The sequence below is a fragment of the Monodelphis domestica genome, chromosome 7, assembly GCF_027887165.1.
Source record: "Monodelphis domestica isolate mMonDom1 chromosome 7, mMonDom1.pri, whole genome shotgun sequence".
Classification (NCBI taxonomy): Eukaryota; Metazoa; Chordata; class Mammalia; order Didelphimorphia; family Didelphidae; genus Monodelphis; species Monodelphis domestica.
Genome location: NC_077233.1, coordinates 13096578 through 13118631, shown reverse-complemented (window position 1 = coordinate 13118631; position 22054 = coordinate 13096578). Strand labels below are relative to the sequence as shown.

Below are 22054 nucleotides of genomic sequence, written 5' to 3'. Positions count from 1 at the left end.
CTAGCCTTCCTGAATAATTTTTAATGTAAAAAAAGGAACTAGGAGAGAGATCTCCCATGAGATGCCATAGGACCTTGGACTTGACCTGACTATATGTTTATCAATGATTTGGATAAAGATTGAAGATGGCATATTCACCAAGTTTACAAGCAATACAAAGCCAATTGCAAGGAGATAACCTACCTCTCAAATGATATAATCGAAAAATGATTTCAACCAAGCCAGAATGATAGGTAGCTATAAAGAATGTAAAATCTTGTTTCTTGGGTTTTTAAAAAATGGAATCTTAGAGTCAAAAGGGACTTCAAAGATCATCTAGTCCAGTCCATACCCAAAGCATGAATCGCCAGCAAGTAGCCATCTACCTTTCATCTGAAGCCCTTCAGAAACTAAGAAGTCACCATATGTAGGTTCTGCTTTTAAATAGCTCGAATTTTTAAGAGGTTTTTCCTTATTTTAGTTGAAATTTCCCTCTGTGTCTCCTATTTTCTGCTCTGCTTTTGCCCTCTAGGATCAAGCAAAATAAGATTAAACCTTTTTTACATGTGATGGTCATCCTAATAAACTTGAGTTTTCAAACACTCTTGAGTCTTCAATCCTCTGGGTCATATATATGCAATTCTCTCAGGTATAGTTCCTTCACCAACCTAAGCAGTCTTCTTGGGCCCCCTCGAACTGTGTCATTATAGCAGCCAGAATGTGGAACAATACTCTCAATATAACTTGAGAGGAGGGTAGAATTCAGTGAGAATATCACCCTCCATTCTAAACTTGATACTTCTGTTAATGGAGCCCAAGATCAAATGAGCTCCTCTGGCCACCATCCCATACTTTGGACTCAGATTGAATTTGCAGCCCACTAAAATATCCAGTCATTTTTTCTCTACCCTATATTAGCATGGTGGCAGGATACAACAACTCCTATTTATAAGGCTCCAGATCTCACATTCATCCGACAATCTTTATACGTCCAGCACTTAGCAAAGATTCTCTGAGTGTAGCATGTAGTAAATGTTTGGTGGGTGGAGTAATCAGATCAACATCTTTAGACCTAGAAGGAGAAATCTTAAAGAATAAAATGGAATTGGAATAATGTTCTAAATCTAATGAGTTGAAATTTACTAGGGATAAGTGTAAAGGGGGGGGGGGTGTCAGTTTATATAGAAAGGACCTTAGAGACTTTAATACACTGTGGCTTCCTTATGAGTCCACATTATTACATAGTACCCCTTAAAAAAGGAATACAGTCTCATCAGGCTATATTAGTAGATGCAGTTCATTTAGAACAAGGTTATATTAGAATTCCCCTGTCAGTCCTAGTCAAACCATAGCTCTAGTATTCTTTTCATTTCTGGATGCAACATTGCTAATCTAGCCAGAGGAGATTGGTCAGGATGGTCAGAAAGATGAAATCAGTGCCATACTAGGATTGGCTGAAGGAACTGGGAATATGTAGCTTCAAGAAGAGAAACTTAGAGGAAAATATGGTATCTTTAGTATATAGAAATGTCATATGGGAAAATTTTTAGACTGGTTTTGGTTGGCCCCAGAATTGGTGACCACTGAGTGGAAAATACAAAGGGGCAGATTTGGTAGGTAATAAATTTTCCATTCCTGGAAATCTTCAAACTGATTGGCCATTAGTAGGGGGTGATGTACATAGATTAACACTTTGCCTAGAATCTAAACTAGAACCCATTATTTGAGGTTCTTTTTAGTATTGTATGGGAGTCTGTGATTCTTTAAGAAACAGAAAATAAGTTGCTGATTTGTTGAATAACAGTTAACTTAGTGGTTGTACTCTTGCCCTTTTTTAGCAGTATCATGAGAGTCTGTCTTTGACCCTATTCTGTTCCTTCTTGTCACTAAGATGTCTCCCAGAATCCTCATCATCCTTCATAGCTCCTATAGGTCCCACTTCCACAAAAACCTTTCTAATAGCCCAGCCTTCCTCTCCTCTCTCCTAGTTATTTTTGTTATCTCTCTCCCTCTCCCCCTTCCCCCCCCCCCCCCTTCTCCTCTCTCTCTCCCTCTCCCCAGTAGAAGCCAGGACTGAATTTTTCTCTTTGTATTCTCAGTGCCTAGGAGGGTATCTGCCTTAGAGTGGCACTTAATGAATGTTTATGAAATTAAATCAGAAAGAAAATTTTGTTCAGGGAATGGCTTGTAATCATTGAAAACATTGCCAGACACTTTTCTAACTGCAAATCAATCTTTTTCTTGCTCATATTCAGCTCTGGGACCCACTCCAAGTTTAGTGCCTATTTGAGAGCTACACTGAAGAATTAAAAGCAATGAGCTTTTTGTCAGACTGGGCAAAGGAACTTGTTCATCCACTTGGTCTTTTCTGTGTGGCTTATTAGGCTTGAACTCTTTTGAGTTCTTGTGAATCTCATTTGTGGGTTCTGTAGTATTCCTGAGCTTAATATCTTCAACACAATGTCATCCATAGACCAGAGCATATGGATCATGTGACAGGTGAAAGATGAAATGAGTGAGGAAACAAAGGTTTGATCTTCCAAGCATATAATTTTATTAAGCAGTACCTACCAGTTGCCTGACAAATCAAGGCCAGACCCCTTCCTCAACTTAGGACTAGACCCCGAATACAGAGAAAGATAGATTTTTATATACTAAAACTAATCAGATAAGGCAAATGAATTAAAAGGGAAAATGCAAAATTAGGTAATCTGATTTCTAATTGAAGGAAAGATTTAGAGACTTTTCAAGTTGGGAGGAGAAGAGCAAACAGGTCTAATTCCCAGAAATCAGAAGGTAATGTCCAGTTCTCCCCAAGTATCTATAAACAATCAAAGGATCAAGGAGATACTAACTGATTGGTTAGTATAGGACCAGTTTTCAGATAAGACAGGTTGCTTGAGATATACAATTGTGGGAAAACTCCTTGTATCAATCTTTGGATCTGACCAGATTTCTGGTCAGCATAACTTGGGTCCTCAGTTAAGGATCTCTAAACACCAGGAAGAGGTGGTTCTAAGTTCAGACAATGTAATAAGATTTTCTTCCAATTGCCACAATTGAATAAAGTTTTCCCACAAGACAAGTTGGACTGTACCTATAATTGAATAGAAAGGGAACTGAGCTAACTCCAGAATTGAGTTACAAGAAGGAGGCAATGTGGTTCTCTCAGTTACCACAGTTAACTATTTGCTGTCCTAATCTCCTCAATTTCCTCAACTGCCTCACCCTATAGAATTCCCTTCCATTTAGATTCTGCCCAGGACATCTACCATGACACTGGTGAATTTTAGTGATCATATTTCTTTTTCTCATGCCTTGCCTAATATTGATAATCAAAATTTACTCTATGGACTCGGCTGGCAAAGGAGTCCTATATGATAATGATAATAAAAAGGATGATAATAATAGTAATACATGATGATAATAGAATTTTTGTTTTAAAGTTTGCAAAATGCTTTACAGATATTTCATTTGATCTTCACAGCAACCCTATGAGGTTGATGCTAGTGTTGGCCCTATTTTACAAGTGAGGAAACTAAGGCAGGCAGAGGCTAAGTGACTTGACCAGGATCATATAGCTATTAAGTGTCTAAGGCCAGGTTATATGTGATTCTAACATGTACATGAAAGAAATTTTGCTCTAGGAAAGGCTTTAAAGCTGGGTTTTGCTCTGCCAAATCCTTTTTGTCAGTAATAAAGCAAACAAGACATAAATCCTTAATTTTAATCAGTTTATGACTGCAAAAGTGTGGTCTATTATGGAAAAACAGTAAAAATAAAAATGTAAAAGTTTTAAAAAGCCCTGATGAATCTGGGGTCACTAATGCACCATGATAAGGAAGCAAACAATAGCTATCCAAGTCAAGGAAAGGATAGGTATGTGGCCTGTTCATGGATTATGTGAAAAAGTCCTTGATCCCATAGTGGCCTTTGAGCTCAGTGTAAGGCAAGCATGTTGACATGGCAACCAAACAAAGCTCATGGGATTTGAGACCACATTTTTAAAGCAGAGCACCCAGAAAGGGGAAGTAATTCCCATTTGGCCCCATCCACTCCTCCTCCTCAGATCTACCATAACAGCACTTCCAATTGACCTCTGAAATGGAAGTCTTCTCACTCAACCATTTTTTTTTTGTGTTTGTGTATCAATGACTATCTCCCAGGGGGCAGCCTGGAGTCAGACTTGACTTCTCTGAATCATGTTGTTGAATGTACAAAATAAAGTACCAAGGGCTACCGGGGTAATCCCAAGCATAGCAAAGTAAGTTCTCCATAAAAGGAAAAGAATCCCTGGTGCCATATTAGGGGCCCCTGTTCTAAAGGTGGGGGGGGGGGGGTGGGGAAGTGAAGCAGAGAGCTTCAAGAAATAGCCTCTCACAACTACACTTGGTATCAATGTCAGTTGCAATTATAGAGATCTGGAGAAATGTGGCTATATCACAGGTTATGTAAAAGGGACCTTGAGATTTTTAACAGATTGCAAATTCAGTAGGAGTCAGCAGTATATCATTATATCCTAGACAAGCTAATTTGATCTTAGTGTGATCTTAATAGAAGTATAGTGTTAGAATGAGTGAGGCAGTGGTCCAAAATAACACTAGAGTATTTGCCTAAGGACCCTGATAAAGCTGGAGCAAACCAGGGAACCAGGCTTCAAATGGGCCTAGAAATCATGCCCTGAAAAAAGATAGGTTGTGAAGCAGAGAAGCTTCTTCTTCCTATCCACCGAAAATCTCAGTATCTCTCTGAGCAGAGTTCATTCCGAACTAATATGGTTATAAATTCTAGAATATTTTTAATGAAATGGCATTTTATTATTTACTTTGCACAGAGTATATGCTTACTGTTTACCTTGAGAGATTCAATGTGGGGTAGTGAGTTGGCAGAACATTGGGCTTGGGGTTAGGAAGGCCACTGGTTCAAATCCTACCTCAGATCCTGGATGAGTGAGTGATTGGTAGTGTTCCAGTCAATCTGTCCCTCTAGGACACAAAATATGGAATCAGTAAGTATCAGCTGCAAGGATTGCTAATGTAGCAGTCCTTAAGGGACTTAGTTTATAGCTAAGAGCTAGATTGGGTGGACTTTCCTCACCATACTCAACCTAAGAGCAGATAAGTGGAATGAGATGACAGAAGTTTCAGTGGTGGAGGTTTGCCATTTATAGAATACAATGTTGATATGGAAAATCCTGGGGGTCCATGAAACCAGGGGAGTGGCCAGTTAGTGGACAGCAATCAAATTGTCCATATTGAGTCTGAATGTAAAGGAAGTAGAAATAGGCAGGCAGCCCAGAGAGTTTGATGAGTCTAGAGAACAGGTTTAGAATTAGAGAGAGAGCAAAGAAAAGACTGTAAGGTGGAGTTTAACCTTTCAAAGTGATTCTTTTAAATAGGTCAAATACAATGACTCACAGTGAGTATTTAATCTGTTAATCGAGTTGCTGAATTAAATTGTTAAATGTGGTCCCTCGACTTTACTTGGGCTGCTAATTTATGTTAGTTGACAATTGCCCTAGCCTCTGAGGTTGACTAAGTGCTTTTACTTCCATGATCTCAGTTGAGTCTCATGCCAACTCTCTGAAATAAGTCCTTGTAGATGTTATCCCCATTTTCTAGATGAAGGTGCCAAGCCTCAGAAGGCTGAAGTAACTCAACTATGGCCACGCACATAGCCACTACACGGTGTCAGAAATAAGATTAGAACTCCCTGCCCCAAAGGACTTTTCACCAGACACCATACAGCATGGCAAATCCTTCAGAGTGCAAAGGAAAGCTTCAAGTTCAACCCAGGTTTTCAGGCATCACAGTTTCCAAACAAATGGCACTTCTCCATTCACATGCTGCTAATGTGGAGCAGGTCAGTTGCTCAGTGATAGAGAGCCACATCTGGAGACAGGAGGTCCTGCATTTCCGGCATTTAAATTTGGCCTCAGACACTACCTCACTGTGTGGCCCTGTGCAAGTCACTTAATTCCCTATTGCCCAGCCCTTAACACTCTCCTGCCTTGGAACGGACACTAGTATTGATTCTAAGACAGAAGGTAAGGCTTGTTTGTTTTTCAAGTACTGTTACTGTAGCTGTCCTTGAACTGATGTTTAGGATGATCACAAAACTTCATGTGGAAAGAGGCCTTAGAGGCTCTCTTGTTGTTGTTCACACCCCTTCCCCCTTCTCCACCTGCAGTCAACAATCCCCACCTATAATTTATCTCCTCTACAATGTATATACCCATCAGGTTTCTTCCATCTTTGCTGGAAGCTGCCAGCTACCTCTGTTCTGAGACAGCCCCTTCCACTTATAATTAGCTCTGATTGTTGGAAAGTTTCTCCTTATATTGAATTTCTGTTGGCCTCTCTGCCACTTCCAACCATCATCTTTAGTGTTGGCCTTGGTTCCCCTTCTGACCCTTGAAGATAGCTGCCCTGAGGCCACTCTGAGTCTTCTCTTCACCTGTTTGATGTGCTGGTGTCCTCTTTTGAATCCTAGAAATAAATGTAGGCCTGGGAGCAATTTTAGACTGATTGTCCAGGTTCCTCCTGAACAAATTTCAGCGACTTCCCTGAGGTCCCACAACAAGATGCTGGCATCTTGAATGAGGGAATGAGAGCTCGGTTCAGAACCCTGCACAGTAGTGTACTGGTGCCTTCATAATTCATCCTCCCTCGGATGTAGCAATAAGCAATGAAAATGTGGATGTTCTTTTATTTGGGGGGATTTTTACCATCTCTTCCCCTGATAAGCAGCATATGGACATCCTTGAAACTGAAAATGAAGAGAAAAGAGGACAAATTGTGCTCCTATGTGCTGTTATGGAGCTTCAAGGAATCATAAGGGCTAACAGGCATGGAGTACTTCCAACCTGGTAGAGCAGTTGGCAGAGAGGTTCTCCTGGTTACCCTCACAAGCAATCTGGGAAAATTGATGCTGTTTGGTTTTGTTTTAAACCCTTACCTACTATCTTAGAATCAAAACTGCGTATTGGTTCCATGTCAGAAGAGCAGTGAAGGCTGGGCAATGGAGGTTAAGGGACTTGCCCAGAATTACACAGCTAGGAATTATTCAAGGGCATATTTGAACCCAGGACCTCCTTCCTATCTCTAGACCTGACTTTCAATCTACTGAATCACTTCTCTGTTTCCATTGGTTCTATTTTTATCCCCATTTTAAAGATGAAGAAATAAGTAGAAAACCTAGAAATTTGTATTAGTTACACCATGCACACTTTATAAACTCATTATCAGCACTAGGATTTGGGGTTAAGCAAGGATCCAACATCTTGCTATATGAGTGCCCTCCCTAAATACCTCCTTAAGGAATTCTGGTCTTTGGCTCATCACATCAGCATTCATTGTGTAAAAGCCAAATGGGAATTCATTTTGTGCATCCAAAAGTAAGACCTGGTCACCTGGATCCTGAGAAAAACTGCCTTTGTTTCCCCTTGTGTTTCAAACTGCCTACAAACCAGACACTGACTTTTCCAGGTGTCTTATGTCATTAGAGACGAAGTAGAGAAATGTAACCGGAATGGAGTCAACGCTCTTCAGTTGGACCCAGCATTAAATCGACTCTTCACTGCTGGGCGAGACTCGATCATTAGAATATGGAGTGTAAGCCAGCACAAGGTAAGACCTAGCCACAACCCCTCAAGACAGCTTCAGCTTCTCTGCTTTTCACATATCCTAAATTTGTGTTGTATGTTAGTGTTGACTGTTTGGATTCCTTGGGCACTAATTCCTGCAACAGGGTTGCTGGGCCCCTTGGAGGCAGTGGGGAGAGTTGACAGGATAAGCGTACAACTATTTGAAGAACTCTCCTCTGCTGTCCAGAGATTCATCTGATAGCCTGACACATGTCATCAGAAGGTTTTAGACCATTATTCTAGTGATGGTAAACCTTATAGAGGGGCAGGTGATGTGAGTAATGTCCTTAGGTGAAAGGGGAGGGAGCAGCCTGTCCCTGTGTCCCTCTGGCTTTCTAGTCACAAACTCTGGCAAACTCTGTGCTGGGGTGATGGGCATGAGTGCCCCCTCTGGCACATATGCCATAGGTTTGCCACCATGATTCTAGGTTAGCATAAATCAAGAGAGGGGCAACTAGGTGGCCCAGTTGATAGAGCTCCAGGTCTGGAGTCAGGATGACCTAGGTCCAAATCTTGCCTCACACCCTTCATAGATAGCTGTGTGACCCTGAGCAAGTCACCTAATCCCTATTGCTTAGCCATCACTTTGCTCTTCTGCCTTGGAACCAATACTTTGTATCAATTTTAAGACAGAAGTTGTGTTTAAAGAAAAAAGAAAGAAAATTGGAGAAGAGAGGTTTAAGATGGCAGAAGGACAAATCATGTCCCTATTTAAAAAAAAATTTTTTTTAACTTTCTGTTTTAGTAACAATGCTTAGACAGAAAGGCAAGGACTAGGCAAACAGGGTTAACTCACTGAGTCCTTCTGCTATATTATTTAACACTTAGATAGTTCCACAGGGTTTTCATGTACATAAATATTATCCATATTAATTACAAAGTTTGGATATTTCTTGTTGGAGGTGGGGACAGGGGTACTGCTTCTCCTACTCTCTTAACTGCCTCCACAGCGTGGGCCAATCAGATTCCTAATAACTGCTGAATAGCTGGTGAAATCAGAAGGAAGGAAAAGTAAGTCTAATGGCAAATTTTGTATTGTAGCAATAGAACTCTTTGGAATAATGTTCCATTGTTGTAGCCATTATCAAGTATCACATTTCTTTGGAAAGGGCTGTTCCATTTTTGGCTCTGAATCTCCAGCACCTAATAAGAGTGCCTTGCTCACTGAACGTAACATTATATAATATTTAGACAGTTGTGTGTGTGTGTGTTTGCATACATGCGTGTGTAATTGTGTATGCATATATATATGTGTGTGTGTGCATATATACAACAAATACAAAAGAAAAGGAAAATACCCTATGTATAAGAGACAACAATAAAAATACCTACAAGGTTGCTGATACTCAAGGGAAGTAAAGTGACACTAAGAAAATGCCTAATTGGTCTGAGAAATTAAAATTCAAACCCAACCCTCATGCTAAGTTAGTGTCTCAGGTCACTGACTGACTTACTGAATGAATGAATGAATGAATGAATGAATGAATGAGCGAGCATTTCCTTAAGTACTTACTGTGTATGCCAAGCACTGTGCTAAGTGCTGGAAAATGTAATAAAAGCATAGAGATAGATAGTCTTTAGTCTAAAAGAGCTTCAAATGCTATATAAATAGTAGCTGTTACCACTGTCATTGTTTAAAAACATATGGGAGAGTCAGTCCTACACCCTACACCCTACACTCAGCTTAGTGACAGGGTCAATGGTAAGGCCCAGTTGTTTGGGGACTATGTTCCTTCTTGCATGGAGCAAGGGTAAAGGGTCAGGAAGGAGAAGCATTGGCATGAAGATTGAGGACAAGTGTGTGGAATCATTGAAATACCTGTTCACAGCTATATTGTCTGGGGCCTAGATTTCAGGTTAGCTGGTAGATGGCTGGGGCAAGGGAGGAGGAGGAGGTGGTACTGAAAAAACTGACAAAGGTGATTGTTGGGCCACCATGAGTAATGGAAAACCTCTGAGAGTGAGGAAGAAGAAGTGTACCACAAGTCTAGAGAAAGGCAGATGTTCTGATTTTCAAAGAAAATTGAGCCCCAAACTATAGACCAGAAAGCTTAACTTTGATTCCTGGCAAAAAAATTGAGTAGGGATTATTAAAGAGATCATTGGTAAACATTAATGAAAGGAAGCAGTGGTCACCAAGAGCTAGTATTGTGTCATCCAGAATTGGTCCTGGTGTGACTTAAAGAGAGTTTACCCACAGTTTATTTAAGCATTTGATTGTGAAGGAAAACTATTGCATTATAAGAAACAACAAGGGAGGATTCTTACAGAAAAGCCTGGGAAGACTTACATGAACAGATGTCAAGTGAGCAGAACCAGAGAACGTTGTCCACAGTTACAGCAATATCGTGTCAATATTGTGAATGGTCACCTGTGAAAGACTTAAGCTATTCTCATCAAGACAATGATCCAAGACAGTGCCAAATGGCCCATGATGAAAAATGCTCTCCACCCCCAGAGAAAGAATGGATGAACTCTTGAGAACAGATTGAAGTAGACTTTTTTCACTTTTTTCTTTCCTTTCCTTTTTTTTTTTTGGTTTGCAACCTGGCTAATATGGAAATGTATTCTGATTATTTTATACATATAATTGATATCACATTGTTTCAATGGATAGAGAGGGATTGGAGGAAAGGAGAGAATTTGGAACTCAAAAAAAAATTTTTTTTTTAAATTAAACAAATGGAGCAGCTAGGTGACTGGGTGAAAAGATCATCTAGGCCTCAAGACAGGAGATCCTGAGCTCAAATCTGGCCTCAACCACTTCCTACCAGGGTGACACTCTGGACAAATCACTTAACTCCAACTGCCTAGCTTTTTGCAGCCCTTCTGGCTTAGAATTGATACTAGGTAGATAAGAGTGGTTGCTTTTTTTTTTCATTAAATAATGAGAATTATTTTTTAAAAGAAAAATTAGTCAGAAGGTCAAACTTCAAAGCAATTAGTCACTATGAAATGAGACTTTAGTAATTCCATTTACTTCCCCCACACTTCTAGGAAAAGTTGAATATGTTGCAGACATGATTCTTTAGATTGAATGGCTGCTGAGCTACCTCCCAGATCCTCAGATCTTGCCAAATTCTATTGTCTGCCTGATTTTTTTATTTTAAAATCTCATGTTAAAAGTGCTGTCTTATTTAATGTTTCCTCTGAACATATTTATTTTTTGTTTGCATTTCAGCAAGATCCCTACATAGCGTCTATGGAGCACCACACCGATTGGGTAAACGATATTGTACTTTGTTGTAATGGGAAAACATGTAAGTATTTATGGTAAAGGGAATCATGAAATGTTAAATTAATTGTTATATCCTCATAAATATTATTAAGCATTATATTTTAAATGATTAAGATTCATATTTGTCTTCATTTTTGCTTTGACTTCATCAAGATATTTAATTGCTTATTTGGGGCTTTGTTGTGGTAAATTTGTTATAAACCCAGCAGTATTTTTATAGATCAACCTCTGAAGTGTGGAACCATTTTGTTCCATGCAAAGGCAAAAATTATAAAAAAAAAAAATCTTAGAATTGCAGAGTTTGAAAAGACCTTAAAGGTCATTTAAATCAACCCTTTTTCTGAAGTGCAAATTCCAAATGGGCATCAGACTTCTGCTCAAATATTCCCAGCATCAGGAGGTTCACACTGTCATTGAAGCTCCCTGTTCCATGTTTGGACAGCTCTGATTCTTAGGAAAGTCTTTAAAATGTAGAGCCATAGCTTCTTGGTTTTTCCTTGAGGACAGCCATGCAGAATGAATAATCCCTCTGTTCCATTATAACCCTTGGGACACTTGAAGACAGCTGCTACTTTACCCTCAATCCTTGTTGTCTTCTCTCCTACAGTTCACCATCCTCATTTTTTTCAAATGAACTTAATGTGACATGGTTTGAGACTCTTACCCTTCCTGGTCTCCTCCTGGATCTGGTCAATAATCCCTCCTAAAATGTAGCTCACAAAATTTAACTTCTTACTTTCTCTATGTCCTGTTGAGCATTGAGTACCATGAAACCATCACGTCCTCTGTTCTGAAAATTCTATTTCTGTTCATGAAACCTGAGTGCCTTTCCAGCTAACATGTCACACTGTTGTTGATGACAATGACCTTGCAGGTAAAAAATAACCCTTGGTCTTGTTCCCATGAACTGTGGTTGCTGCTGCAGGTCCTGCCTGTGCCCTGCAAGTATGCAGTCCATTCTTTGGATGTAACTAATACTGCTCAATTCACCTTCTGGGATCCTAAGCTTTCCTTTGATTTTGTTAGTGTTAAAGGACATTGTAAAATATTATGATGTTATTAAGATCCAAATAGTTGAGTTTCACGTGAGCCATGCTAACCTATTTTGTCATGTTGGCCTCTTTTAGTAATATCTGCTTCTTCTGATACAACAGTCAAAGTGTGGAATGCACATAAGGGATTCTGCATGTCAACATTAAGGACACACAAGGTAAAGCTACTCCAGAGAACCCTTATCCTGGCTTTGATCTAGGTTGTAAGAGGAAGCCATTCTCAGGGCAGCTGTGGGTGGCTTAGTGGATATAGAGAGCCAGACCTCGAGACTGGGAGATCCTGGGTTCAAATCTGGTCTCAGACACTTCCTAGCTTTGTTGCCCTGGGCAAGTCACTTAACCCCTGTTACCTAGCCCTTACTTCTCCTTTCTTAGAATTGATGCCAAGACAATTTTTAAAAAAAGGAGAAAAAGAAACCCTTAGGCAGAATGTTGGGGCCCAAATGTGTGGGGTGACTCATTTTCTTAATTGACATGTGAACTCTTTATTGTTGCCCATTGGTTTCTTTGGCTTTTTGGTTCTGCTGCAGGATTATGTGAAGGCTTTAGCCTATGCCAAGGACAAGGAGCTGGTCGCCTCTGCTGGACTGGACAGGCAAATCTTCCTCTGGGACGTGAACACTCTCACAGCACTGACTGCCTCAAACAACACTGTCACAAGTAATCTAGTGGGGAAAGCCTGTTTCCATCTGCAGAAATATCTTGTAGCTCTTTTTTCTATGAGTGCTAATCTTGACTAACTGGCCTGGGAGGATGGAAGTCAGGACTGTAATGCCTCTTTGTAACCCTATCAGTGCTCCACTCCTGGGAAGTACTACATAATGATTGTTGATGGTGATAACAGTGTATCAAGAAAATGTGACATGGGCCACTCTGAAGATTAGAAAGGATTGTTGTAGGGGCAGCTGGGTACCTCAGTGGATTGAGAGCCAGGCCTAGAGATGGGAGGTCCTGAGTTCAAATATGACCTCAGACACTTCCCAGCGGTGTGACCCTGGGCAAGTCACTTAACCCCCATTGCCTAGTCCTTTACCACTCTTCTGTCTTAGAACCAATACACAGTACTGATTCCAAGATAGAAGGTAAAGATTTAAAAATAATAAAAAAAAGAAAAAGAAAGGGTTATTGTTGCATGTGGGTTTAAGAGCCATTAGACAAACGGCCAGTTGGAAAATCCCTGTGGGATCAAAGGGAAAGTTCTGTGGTATATAGAAATCCAGTAGCAAGTCACAGCATCTTGTTAAAGCTAAGAACCTTTCTCACTTATGGTAGGTTGCCTTCATCATCTTTCTAAAGTATTCATCAAGCACTGATTAATCACAGGCCCTTCTTATAGCTCTAACAGCAGCCCCTACATGCAAGGAGAAGGAGCTTAATAGCCACTTAGGTCTTTCTGATGTGATCTCTGATGCATGAGGCAAAGCCCTTTGAATTTTGAGAATATGTTTGCTTTCTGTTCGGCAACTTCATTGTGTGCAGAGGAGCCCAAGTGAAACGTTCCCAAGCTGTGTGTTGAGGCACTGTCACAGTAAATACACTGGGGCACCCCAGGACATTTTAAATTTTTGACCTAAATACTTAGTTTGTGGTATTTCTTTTGGTGTAAGGACTGAGTGAAAAAATTACTCAGACACAAAGAGCATTTTGAATTGGGAAGGTTTGGAAACCTCTTGTGTAAAATAAAACTAGGTATTTTTAGCCATAAGAGTAAACTTGAAGGGTTTAATATAATTAGTGTCTCCAAGTAGTTGAAGGATTGTTGTAGGAAACTTTTACAGAAACTATCCTGATGCCTCAATGCAGCTTGGAGGTAACCCTGTGTTCCTAAAAGGAATCAAAGCACTGTGCAGGCTCCGAGAATTTCTCTTAAACTGAAAGATCTCTGAGTACAGACATAGGGAAAGACTATTTTGTCTTTCTAGCCGAGTTAGCAAAGGAAAGGCTCATTCCCAGGGCTGACCAATGCTCTAAATATAACTCGTAAAACAAAGGGTGCATAATGGCCATTAGTTGTTATATGACCCCTTGTGTCTCTACAGTAACCATTACAGTGACAGAAAATGGGCAGCAGGTACTTAGAATGACCTTCAAATAGTGGAGACCCTCATGGTGCCTAGAAGATCACACCTTCCTAAACCCTAGACTTGCACAGTCCATATGACTCACAATACCAGTGACGAGAGTGAGGTCCAGAGAAGTCCTTCCTCATGACTGCCTTGTTGCTCCTCTAGTTTTAGTGTCTGCAACTCCTGGTTTGAACCAGATCCTTCCTTTGGCCTTCTCTGCCTCTACCCCCTGCTGTTACTGTCATCTGCTTCTTATGGCAGCTTCAAATGCCTCTGCTGCTTTCTCAAGAAAATCATTCTTTGAGACTGAGCTCCTACAAGTCCCGAAAGACTCTTACTAGTCAGTGCATTGCCATCCCATGGCCAGGCACTCAAAGGACCTCATTAGACAACTGAAAAACCTCCTCAAAGCCCCCTGACTCACCTTTGTCAGCTTTCCCTCTCATCCCATTTGGGCATAAATTTGGAAGAACTATTAGAGAATGAAGCTGTCATCAAGAGGCCACTCCAGGGGTTAGGACTAGGGACTGTGGAGTATTATGGGGTTTCTGGATTTGTCTCAGGCAGCTTAGATGCTCAAGCCTGATGATGCCAACCTATTCCTTCCAAAGGGGAATGACGAGAAGGAGAAATAACATTTTCAACATTTGAGTCTTCCTCATAAGACTCACAGAATTCTAGTTTGAGTTTTCCCCAGTAAGATTTACTACAGAATCCCAGGTTAGCTTGAGCCTTTCATACCAGAACCTGACTTCTTACACCTTCCTCCCTATCATGTACTCTTTAATCTGGTGACTCCAGCCTCCTGACTGCTCCCTCTATCTCTTGGCTCCAGGCATTTTCTCCAGCTCTTCCCTAAGCTCTCTTGCCTCCCCCCACCCACCCCCCAGCTTCCTTTAAATCCTAAATTTATCTTCTACAGGAAGTCATCTCTCTCTACCCCTCTTAGCTTTTAAATCTGATGCTTTTCCTCTGTTCATTACTTCCTGCTATCCTATATAAAGCTTGTTTGTATATATTTATTTGTTGTCTCCCCTCATGTACTGTGAGTTCCTAAAGGACAGAGGCCGCCTTTTGCCTCTTTTATTTATATTTCATGTATCTCCAGCATTTAGCCCAGTCCCTAGACTTGCCTGAACTTGACTAGGCCACATCAGAGCATCAATTCTCTTAATCCTCAGCTGGTCAGGTACTTGTTGCTCTAGTCTCAGCTTTCATCACAGCAGTGCTCCTCATTGCTACCTGATTCTGGCAGGCAGCCGCCCACAATTGCTTCTGTACACTTTCTCAGTAAGCCCCTGATGCCCATTCTCCATCATAGAGCTTTGCTCCCATGCTTCCTCTTTGCTTCCATCTGTCTGTCAGCTGAAATCCTGTGCAGGAACTCCCTGCCTCCTTGAGGCTTCCCTTTCATTCCTCTAACTGAAAACATTATCTCCTCCACAGTTAGTGCACATGTCTTATTAAAAGTTCCCCAGGGCAGAGACAGCATCTTTCTTGGTCTTTGTATGGTCTTGACCTGGCACAGGCAGCTTCTCTTTTCTTTCCTCCAGCCTGAAAGATACTGGGATGGCCTCTGGGCAAAGTCTTCTTCTGCCAGTGTAAACTAATTTCTCTGTGCTCCAGAGAATCTTTGAAAAAATCTTTGAAAGCTGCTATGGCCCCAGAATTCATGTCCTTGCATCCGACCTGGTGATGAACCTCTCAGTTGTCTGGTCTTGAACCAGCTGTCATGAATCACTACCAGAGCCTTCCACTTTCCTAGAATAGTAAAAACAGCTTTGTTTCTCTAATTCATATATGGGATAAGTTGTTCAGGGGACAGGGCAAGTCTGGGGATCAGTTCAAAAGCATCCTTCCTCTTCGTAGTACTTAGAGCTCTGTTTTGTCTAAGAAAGTGGAGAAGTCTTTGGTTATGTGCTCCTTTTTTCCTCTCACTTATTCTCTGATTCTTTTCTTGAACTCAGTACCTGGTGCTGGGGTGGGGGTGGAGGGGCTCCAGATGCCTTTCTCACAAAGGTCCACCAGTGTTGGAGGAGACAGAGACAGCTAGCTCCAGCAAAACATTCCCAATGAGGCAGGGCTGCCACACTCCAGGCATACCCAGGGCAAATAAGTTCTTTGACCAAGGGAATTATTTTCACCTGACTAGGTCTGATATTTTTTAAAATGACAATTTTCAAACTATTAATTTGTAGTGAAACCAGTAAAAAGTATCTTTCCTTAAAGCTTTTTTTGTTCTCTCTAAAAGCCAGTTATAAAGATGACATTGTAATTGGTTTCTAAATTAAACTGCCCTTTACAGTTACAGTTTTGACTAGCTACTGGTGACTGGTAACATTTAGTTCTTTTTTTCCCCTTCCTCCCCCTGTCCCCCAATAGCTTCTTCTCTAAGTGGGAACAAAGATTCCATTTATAGCCTTGCAATGAATCAGCTGGGAACAATCATTGTATCCGGGTCCACTGAGAAGGTAAGTGGGACTCGTAAGTTTTATAATCCGTGTCAAGGGAGGGAGAGTGGTGAAGGGACCAAGAAGATAGTTTGGCCGATTGCGATTGGGAGGGTGGGTATTACGTGAGTAGTCATGAAAAGCTTTCATAATATGGTTGCAGTTTGGCTTTTTATATTTTAAACTGTATAATTTAAATTTGTGTCTTTTTTTTTTCTGTTTAAATTTCACAGGTTTTGAGGGTTTGGGATCCAAGAACTTGTGCAAAGCTTATGAAACTTAAAGGGCACACAGACAATGTGAAAGCTTTGCTGTTGAACAGAGATGGGACCCAGGTAGTCCAGTTTAATTTGTTAATACTAATACTGTTTGAAGGCAGCTAAGTGGCACAGTGGATAGAGTGCTGCCCCGCCCCCCGCCCCCCAAAGTCAGGAAGACTCATCTCCCTGAGTTTAAATCTGGTGACATTGGGCAAGTCATTTAATCTTATTGACCTCAGTTTCCCCATCTGCAAAATGGGCTGGAGAAGGAAATGGCAAACCACTTGTAGTATCTTTGCCAAGAAAATATTAAATGAGGTTACAAAGAGTTGGACATGGCTGAAAAATGACTGAAGAACAACAACAACAAATACTATTATTAATATTAACTTTTTCGTGACCACTAAAATGTCTTTAAAGCTGTCTTCCAAGATGTGTCCCAGAAATATTTCATCACAAATTTTTCGCCTGATATGCTTAGTGTAGGTTGATATTTTCTTTTTTCCAAAATGATTGATGTATAGTCAATTCTAGATTATTTTGAAAACTTCATCCCAATTCACATACCAGCTCCCCACAGTTTTATTTTTTCATTTGATTTGTTTGCCATTTGTAAAATGAAAGCAAAGCACGACATTTCTTTGAGAACCTAGACAGATAGGTATTTGCAGTGTCTCATCTGATCTGTGTTATTCTGAATCTGGCATTAGAGCTGGCGACAAAGACTTTAAAGATCCCCCTCATTTTCTAAGGTTTGGGGAGGGGGAGGTGTGGTCCCACCCACTCCCCTTCTAACCTTCTCTTTGTTGTGTGTGTTGTTTCCACACAGTGCCTGTCTGGTAGTTCTGATGGAACGATTCGCCTCTGGTCCCTTGGCCAGCAGAGATGCATAGCAACATATCGAGTTCACGATGAGGGCGTGTGGGCCTTACAGGTTAATGAAGCCTTTACCCATGTGTATTCTGGAGGAAGGGACCGAAAGATTTATTGTACAGATTTGAGAAACCCTGATATACGGGTCTTGATTTGTGAAGAAAAAGCCCCTGTTCTCAAGGTATGGACCTACTTTGTGAAAATTAGAAAAGGGAGATGGTTGTGCAAGTGGTAGTTAAATAAAATGATGTCCCAGTGAGATGATTGGGTGCTGGAGGGAATAATAATCCTGTTCCTGCATCTGAATAAGACACATGGGGGGGGGGGGGTAGTACCCTGTAATAAGGGGAGGGGGCAGGGAGCCAGGGGACCAAACTTTGAAAGTCCAGAGTCAGTCCCCAAGAGCATTTGAGAAGAGGGGTTGGATGGCCAGTGTGTCCTCATGTTTGGGGTTTGTCTCCTTTAGATGGAGCTTGATAGGTCAGCTGATCCCCCTCCTGCAATTTGGGTGGCCACAACAAAGTCTTCAGTGAATAAATGGGTGAGTGCTTACTGCTAAGCTTTCTAAACACATAACATTTTTCTTCATATCCACTTACATGTGTACTCTAAAACATCCGTATGTCCCTAAGAATATAGACAAGCACCATGTGCTTGGGTTGATGGCCCTGTGCCCTTTGTTCTGAACCCATGAGGTTCTGGGCTAAGTGAGCAGCCGAGTCAGACCAAATTCAGAATTGTTCTGCCTTTTCTCTTTCTGTGTAAGCCGCCAGAACAGCAGGATTCACCGACAGAACGGAATGGAAAAGCTCTGGCCCATTCATTAGGTTTTTGCTCTCAATACAGATTTGTTTTTCTCGTGCTTGAACATGGACACTTGGGCTTCAGCACTTCAGAGAGTTGAGATTTCATCCACTGTAGATCCTGCCTCTACCAGGAAAAGGCTGTAGGCCCTCGTTGGCCTCTTTCATGATTTTCTGTGACAACAAAACTCATCTCATGATGACCATCCAAAAAAGGTTCTGGGGTCAAGCAGAAAATCCTCAAAAAAGCCTACCAAGGCCTTTCCAAAGAGCTGGACTGGGCCTTCCAAAGGGCATGACCTTGGTAATGTAATGGGCCCTTCCTTGCTACAATTAAAAGTCAAAGGCCTACTCTTATTATGGAGAAGATAGGAATAACAAAGGAAAAACCTTTGCCCTGTTCCCTAAAGAGGGAAAATGGCCTAGAAGGACATTTTCTGTGTGGATGAAACACTGCTAGGAAAATAGGCCTACCCTAGCTCATTTAAGATTTTCTGATCTTAAGAAGTCAAGGAATCTTGATGTGGAAGAGTAGTCCTCAATTTGGCCCAGTTTTTCTCCTAGCAAAGATTTCCATGTAACTTTACCCCTAACTAGTCAAGTACCTTCACTTCTTTAGCCCTCTGTTTCCTCATTTATATAAGGAGGAGACTGGAAAGGACTCCAGTTATAAAGACATTTCTTTTGTACTTAGTGTCTCTTTATTTTTGCTTTTTGTATTTTCAGGCTATTGTGCTCAGAATCATGGTTATGACTTTTTTTTTCACCCTATGAAACCAGTCTGAGATGCCATGGGTTGAGATAATTGTGCTCACATTTTCAGCAGTATTTGCAAAATGATGAAGTAACCTCATTTTTGTTTACTCTTTTAGACTCTGAAAGGAATTCATAATTTTAGAGCTTCTGGAGATTATGACAATGACTGTAACAATCCTATAACACCCCTTTGCACACAGCCTGATCAAGTTATTAAAGGTAAATAAGGAGATTGGATCATCTTAAAGTAATTGTGAAGGTCTTGTTTTAAAAAATAAAATAACTTTTCCTTAGAAATTCTAGTTCATTGAAAGATAAAATGTGATTCACTGTTTTTTTTTTTCTGCAAGGGAAAGCTCTAAGAAAATGCTATTTGGTGTTTTAAAGTGGAGTTTCTAGGGGGGAGTCGGGGTGGCTCAGTGGATTGAGAGCCAGGCCTAGAGATGGGAGGTCCTAGATTCAAATTTGGCCTCAGCCACTTCCTAGCTGTGAGACCCTGGGCAAGTCACTTAACTCACATTGTCTAGCCCATACCACTCTTCTGCCTTGGAACCAATACACAGTATTGATTCCAAGACGGAAGGTCAGGGTTTTTAAAAAATAAATAAAGTGGAGTTTCTTTGACTATAGGTCTTTGATTTCATGACTCTTGAAACAGTCATTCTCTAGAAATCATTCTCAAAAATGTTCAGAGATTAAACACTCATTTTTGGCCCAAGCCCAGAGAGGTGAGGTTGAGTCCTAGAGTTAACCTGTCTGTAGCTGGTGTGGTCAAGACTTGGGAATAGTGCCTAGTAGGTGACTTTCACCTCCATGCATATCCAAAAGAGGGAATTGTAAGAGTTAAATTTAAAAAACTCAGATCCTTAGAATTTTATAAAGTTTATTAGAATTACTTGGATAAATAAAATAAAAAATAAAGTAAAATAGCCTAATCGAAACTACCATGTGGGTGGTCTCAGCCTGGCCACTGCAACAGCTCCCCCAGCTCCGTCACCCGAGGGAGAGATCGAGCACTTCCTGGATCGCTTCTTTTATTCCTTCTCTTTACACTTGGATCAATTTCAGAACCATGTGTGGATCAAGTGCGTAGGTTACCATACAATGACCCACACTTGGTGATGTAGGCGATGCAAACTCACACACACTGATGAAGACTCAAGTGACCTAATTTACCCAGTAATTTCTCTCATTCCAACCTGGCTTCCATGTCAAATGTGTGATCCCAGAAAAGTAAATTTCCTTCACACAGAGTCCTGGGGGAGAGAGTGTGAGAACAGTTCAGTGAAGCCCACTGCTGCCTGGGGGAAAGACCCCCGATTTAGAAGGGGCCCCAGAAGCCAGACCCATATAAGAAGCCCCCTCTGAACAAGTGGGCTCCCAGCCAATGTTTTAAATCCTTAAGGGGGATGTCCTTAGCCTTTTGTCTTCCAAGGAAAACAATAAGTCTGTGTTCTGCCATGGACCACACAGATCAACCAGGTCACTATCCAAGTCAGACTGTGGCGAGCCATAGTACCTGTGAAACAGTTGGAAAGGGGCTCCTCCTTACCACATCGCTGCTTTCTGTTTTTCAATGAGTATAACTTCATTTTACTGGGACACCTGGGCTGTCCTTTTTTCCCCATCAGATGGGTTTTTTCTTTCTTCTATTAGGTAATAACAAGCAGGTGCCTCCTGTCACCAGAGAGCTGCCCTAGGTGCTAAAAGAATGGACATGCCTGGCCCTGCCTTCACCAGAGGCTACTGACTAGTCAGTATTGCTGAGCAGTCCAGAATAGTTGTGAGCAGATAGGTTTAAGGCATAAATTCTGACTCCTTTTGTTTCATTTTTATAGGTTTTCTAGTTTAAACTTAGGCAGCTAGGTAGCTCAGTGGATAGTGTTGGGCCTGGAGTCAGAAAGACCTGAGTTTAAATCTGGCTTCAGACACTCACTGTGAGTGTGTGTGACCCTGGGCATATCACTTAACTTCTGTTTGCCTTAACACTGGAGAAAGGAATTGCAAATCACTCCAGTCTCTGCCAAGAAAACCCCAATGACAACATTGGTCCTCGGGATCACAGACCAAATGATTAAATAACAACGATCAACAGAGGAACCTTAATGATAGAGTTTTTAATTGCTTGTGCATAAGACCATAAATGCCAAGGAAATTATTCCTAATTTGGAGAATAAGCCTATTATGGGTCATCTAAGCATGCCGGGACATTTGCCAAAATTAAGTCATTTCTGAGTGATGGAGCAGATAGAGAGAGGGTCAGCCTGGTTTGGGGACCTGCCTCTAACATATACTAGCTGTTGAAAATCCCCAACTCACTGAACTCCTTCTTGCCCCAGGAAGCCTTCTTAAACCACACTTACAGGTGAGATGCCGGTATGCTTCAGTGAAAGGTGAGTCCACACTAGGATATCCAAACCCCAATTTGAATCCCTGCTCTGAGCCACAAGAAGACCTTTTTGGATGTGAATAGAATCAGGTGGCTTGGAATTGCCTTTGAAGGCACTGCCCACACGTCTGCTTTGCTTGGAGTTCTTTTGTGGCTGTGTGCTCCATGACAACTTTTCTGTCACTGGCTTTATGCCAGGGCTGTGGCTCTGCTAATAAATTCTGTTCTTTTTCCTGCTTAGGAGGTGCCAGTATTATTCAGTGCCACATTCTTAATGATAAGAGGCATCTGTTAACCAAAGACACCAACAATAATGTGGCATATTGGGACGTACTAAAGGTGAGTGATCTGAATTAGCTATTAAAGCCCTGCCTCTGGGTCTGCCTGTCATCCTTATGGTAAATATTAAATCAGCTCTTCCAGGTGACTTCTGGGTGTGCTTTAACTATAATCTCATACTTTGCTCTGGCATTATTAGGGGCAGAACGACTATACACTATTACTAACTGAACCTCACCCCCTTCCATATGTTACTGTGTTACT

The 22054-nt window shown here is 41.1% G+C and overlaps 1 protein-coding gene across 3 annotated transcripts in view; it reads left to right on the top strand.

Moving 5' to 3' along the window:
- The window catches only part of WDR48 (WD repeat domain 48), a 50710-nt gene that overhangs the window by 11449 nt on the left and 17207 nt on the right, over positions 1–22054 (top strand). For 2 of the 3 annotated variants that reach the window (XM_007500658.3, XM_007500659.3), the window contains exons 2-11: positions 7467–7607; positions 10806–10884; positions 11990–12072; positions 12445–12574; positions 16363–16451; positions 16664–16765; positions 17520–17744; positions 18030–18104; positions 19239–19341; positions 21753–21850. In XM_007500658.3, coding sequence (XP_007500720.1) covers positions 7467–7607; positions 10806–10884; positions 11990–12072; positions 12445–12574; positions 16363–16451; positions 16664–16765; positions 17520–17744; positions 18030–18104; positions 19239–19341; positions 21753–21850 — 1125 coding nt within the window. The remainder of the gene's footprint in view (positions 1–7466; positions 7608–10805; positions 10885–11989; positions 12073–12444; positions 12575–16362; positions 16452–16663; positions 16766–17519; positions 17745–18029; positions 18105–19238; positions 19342–21752; positions 21851–22054) is intronic. The other variant, XM_056804220.1, reaches the window with a different exon arrangement.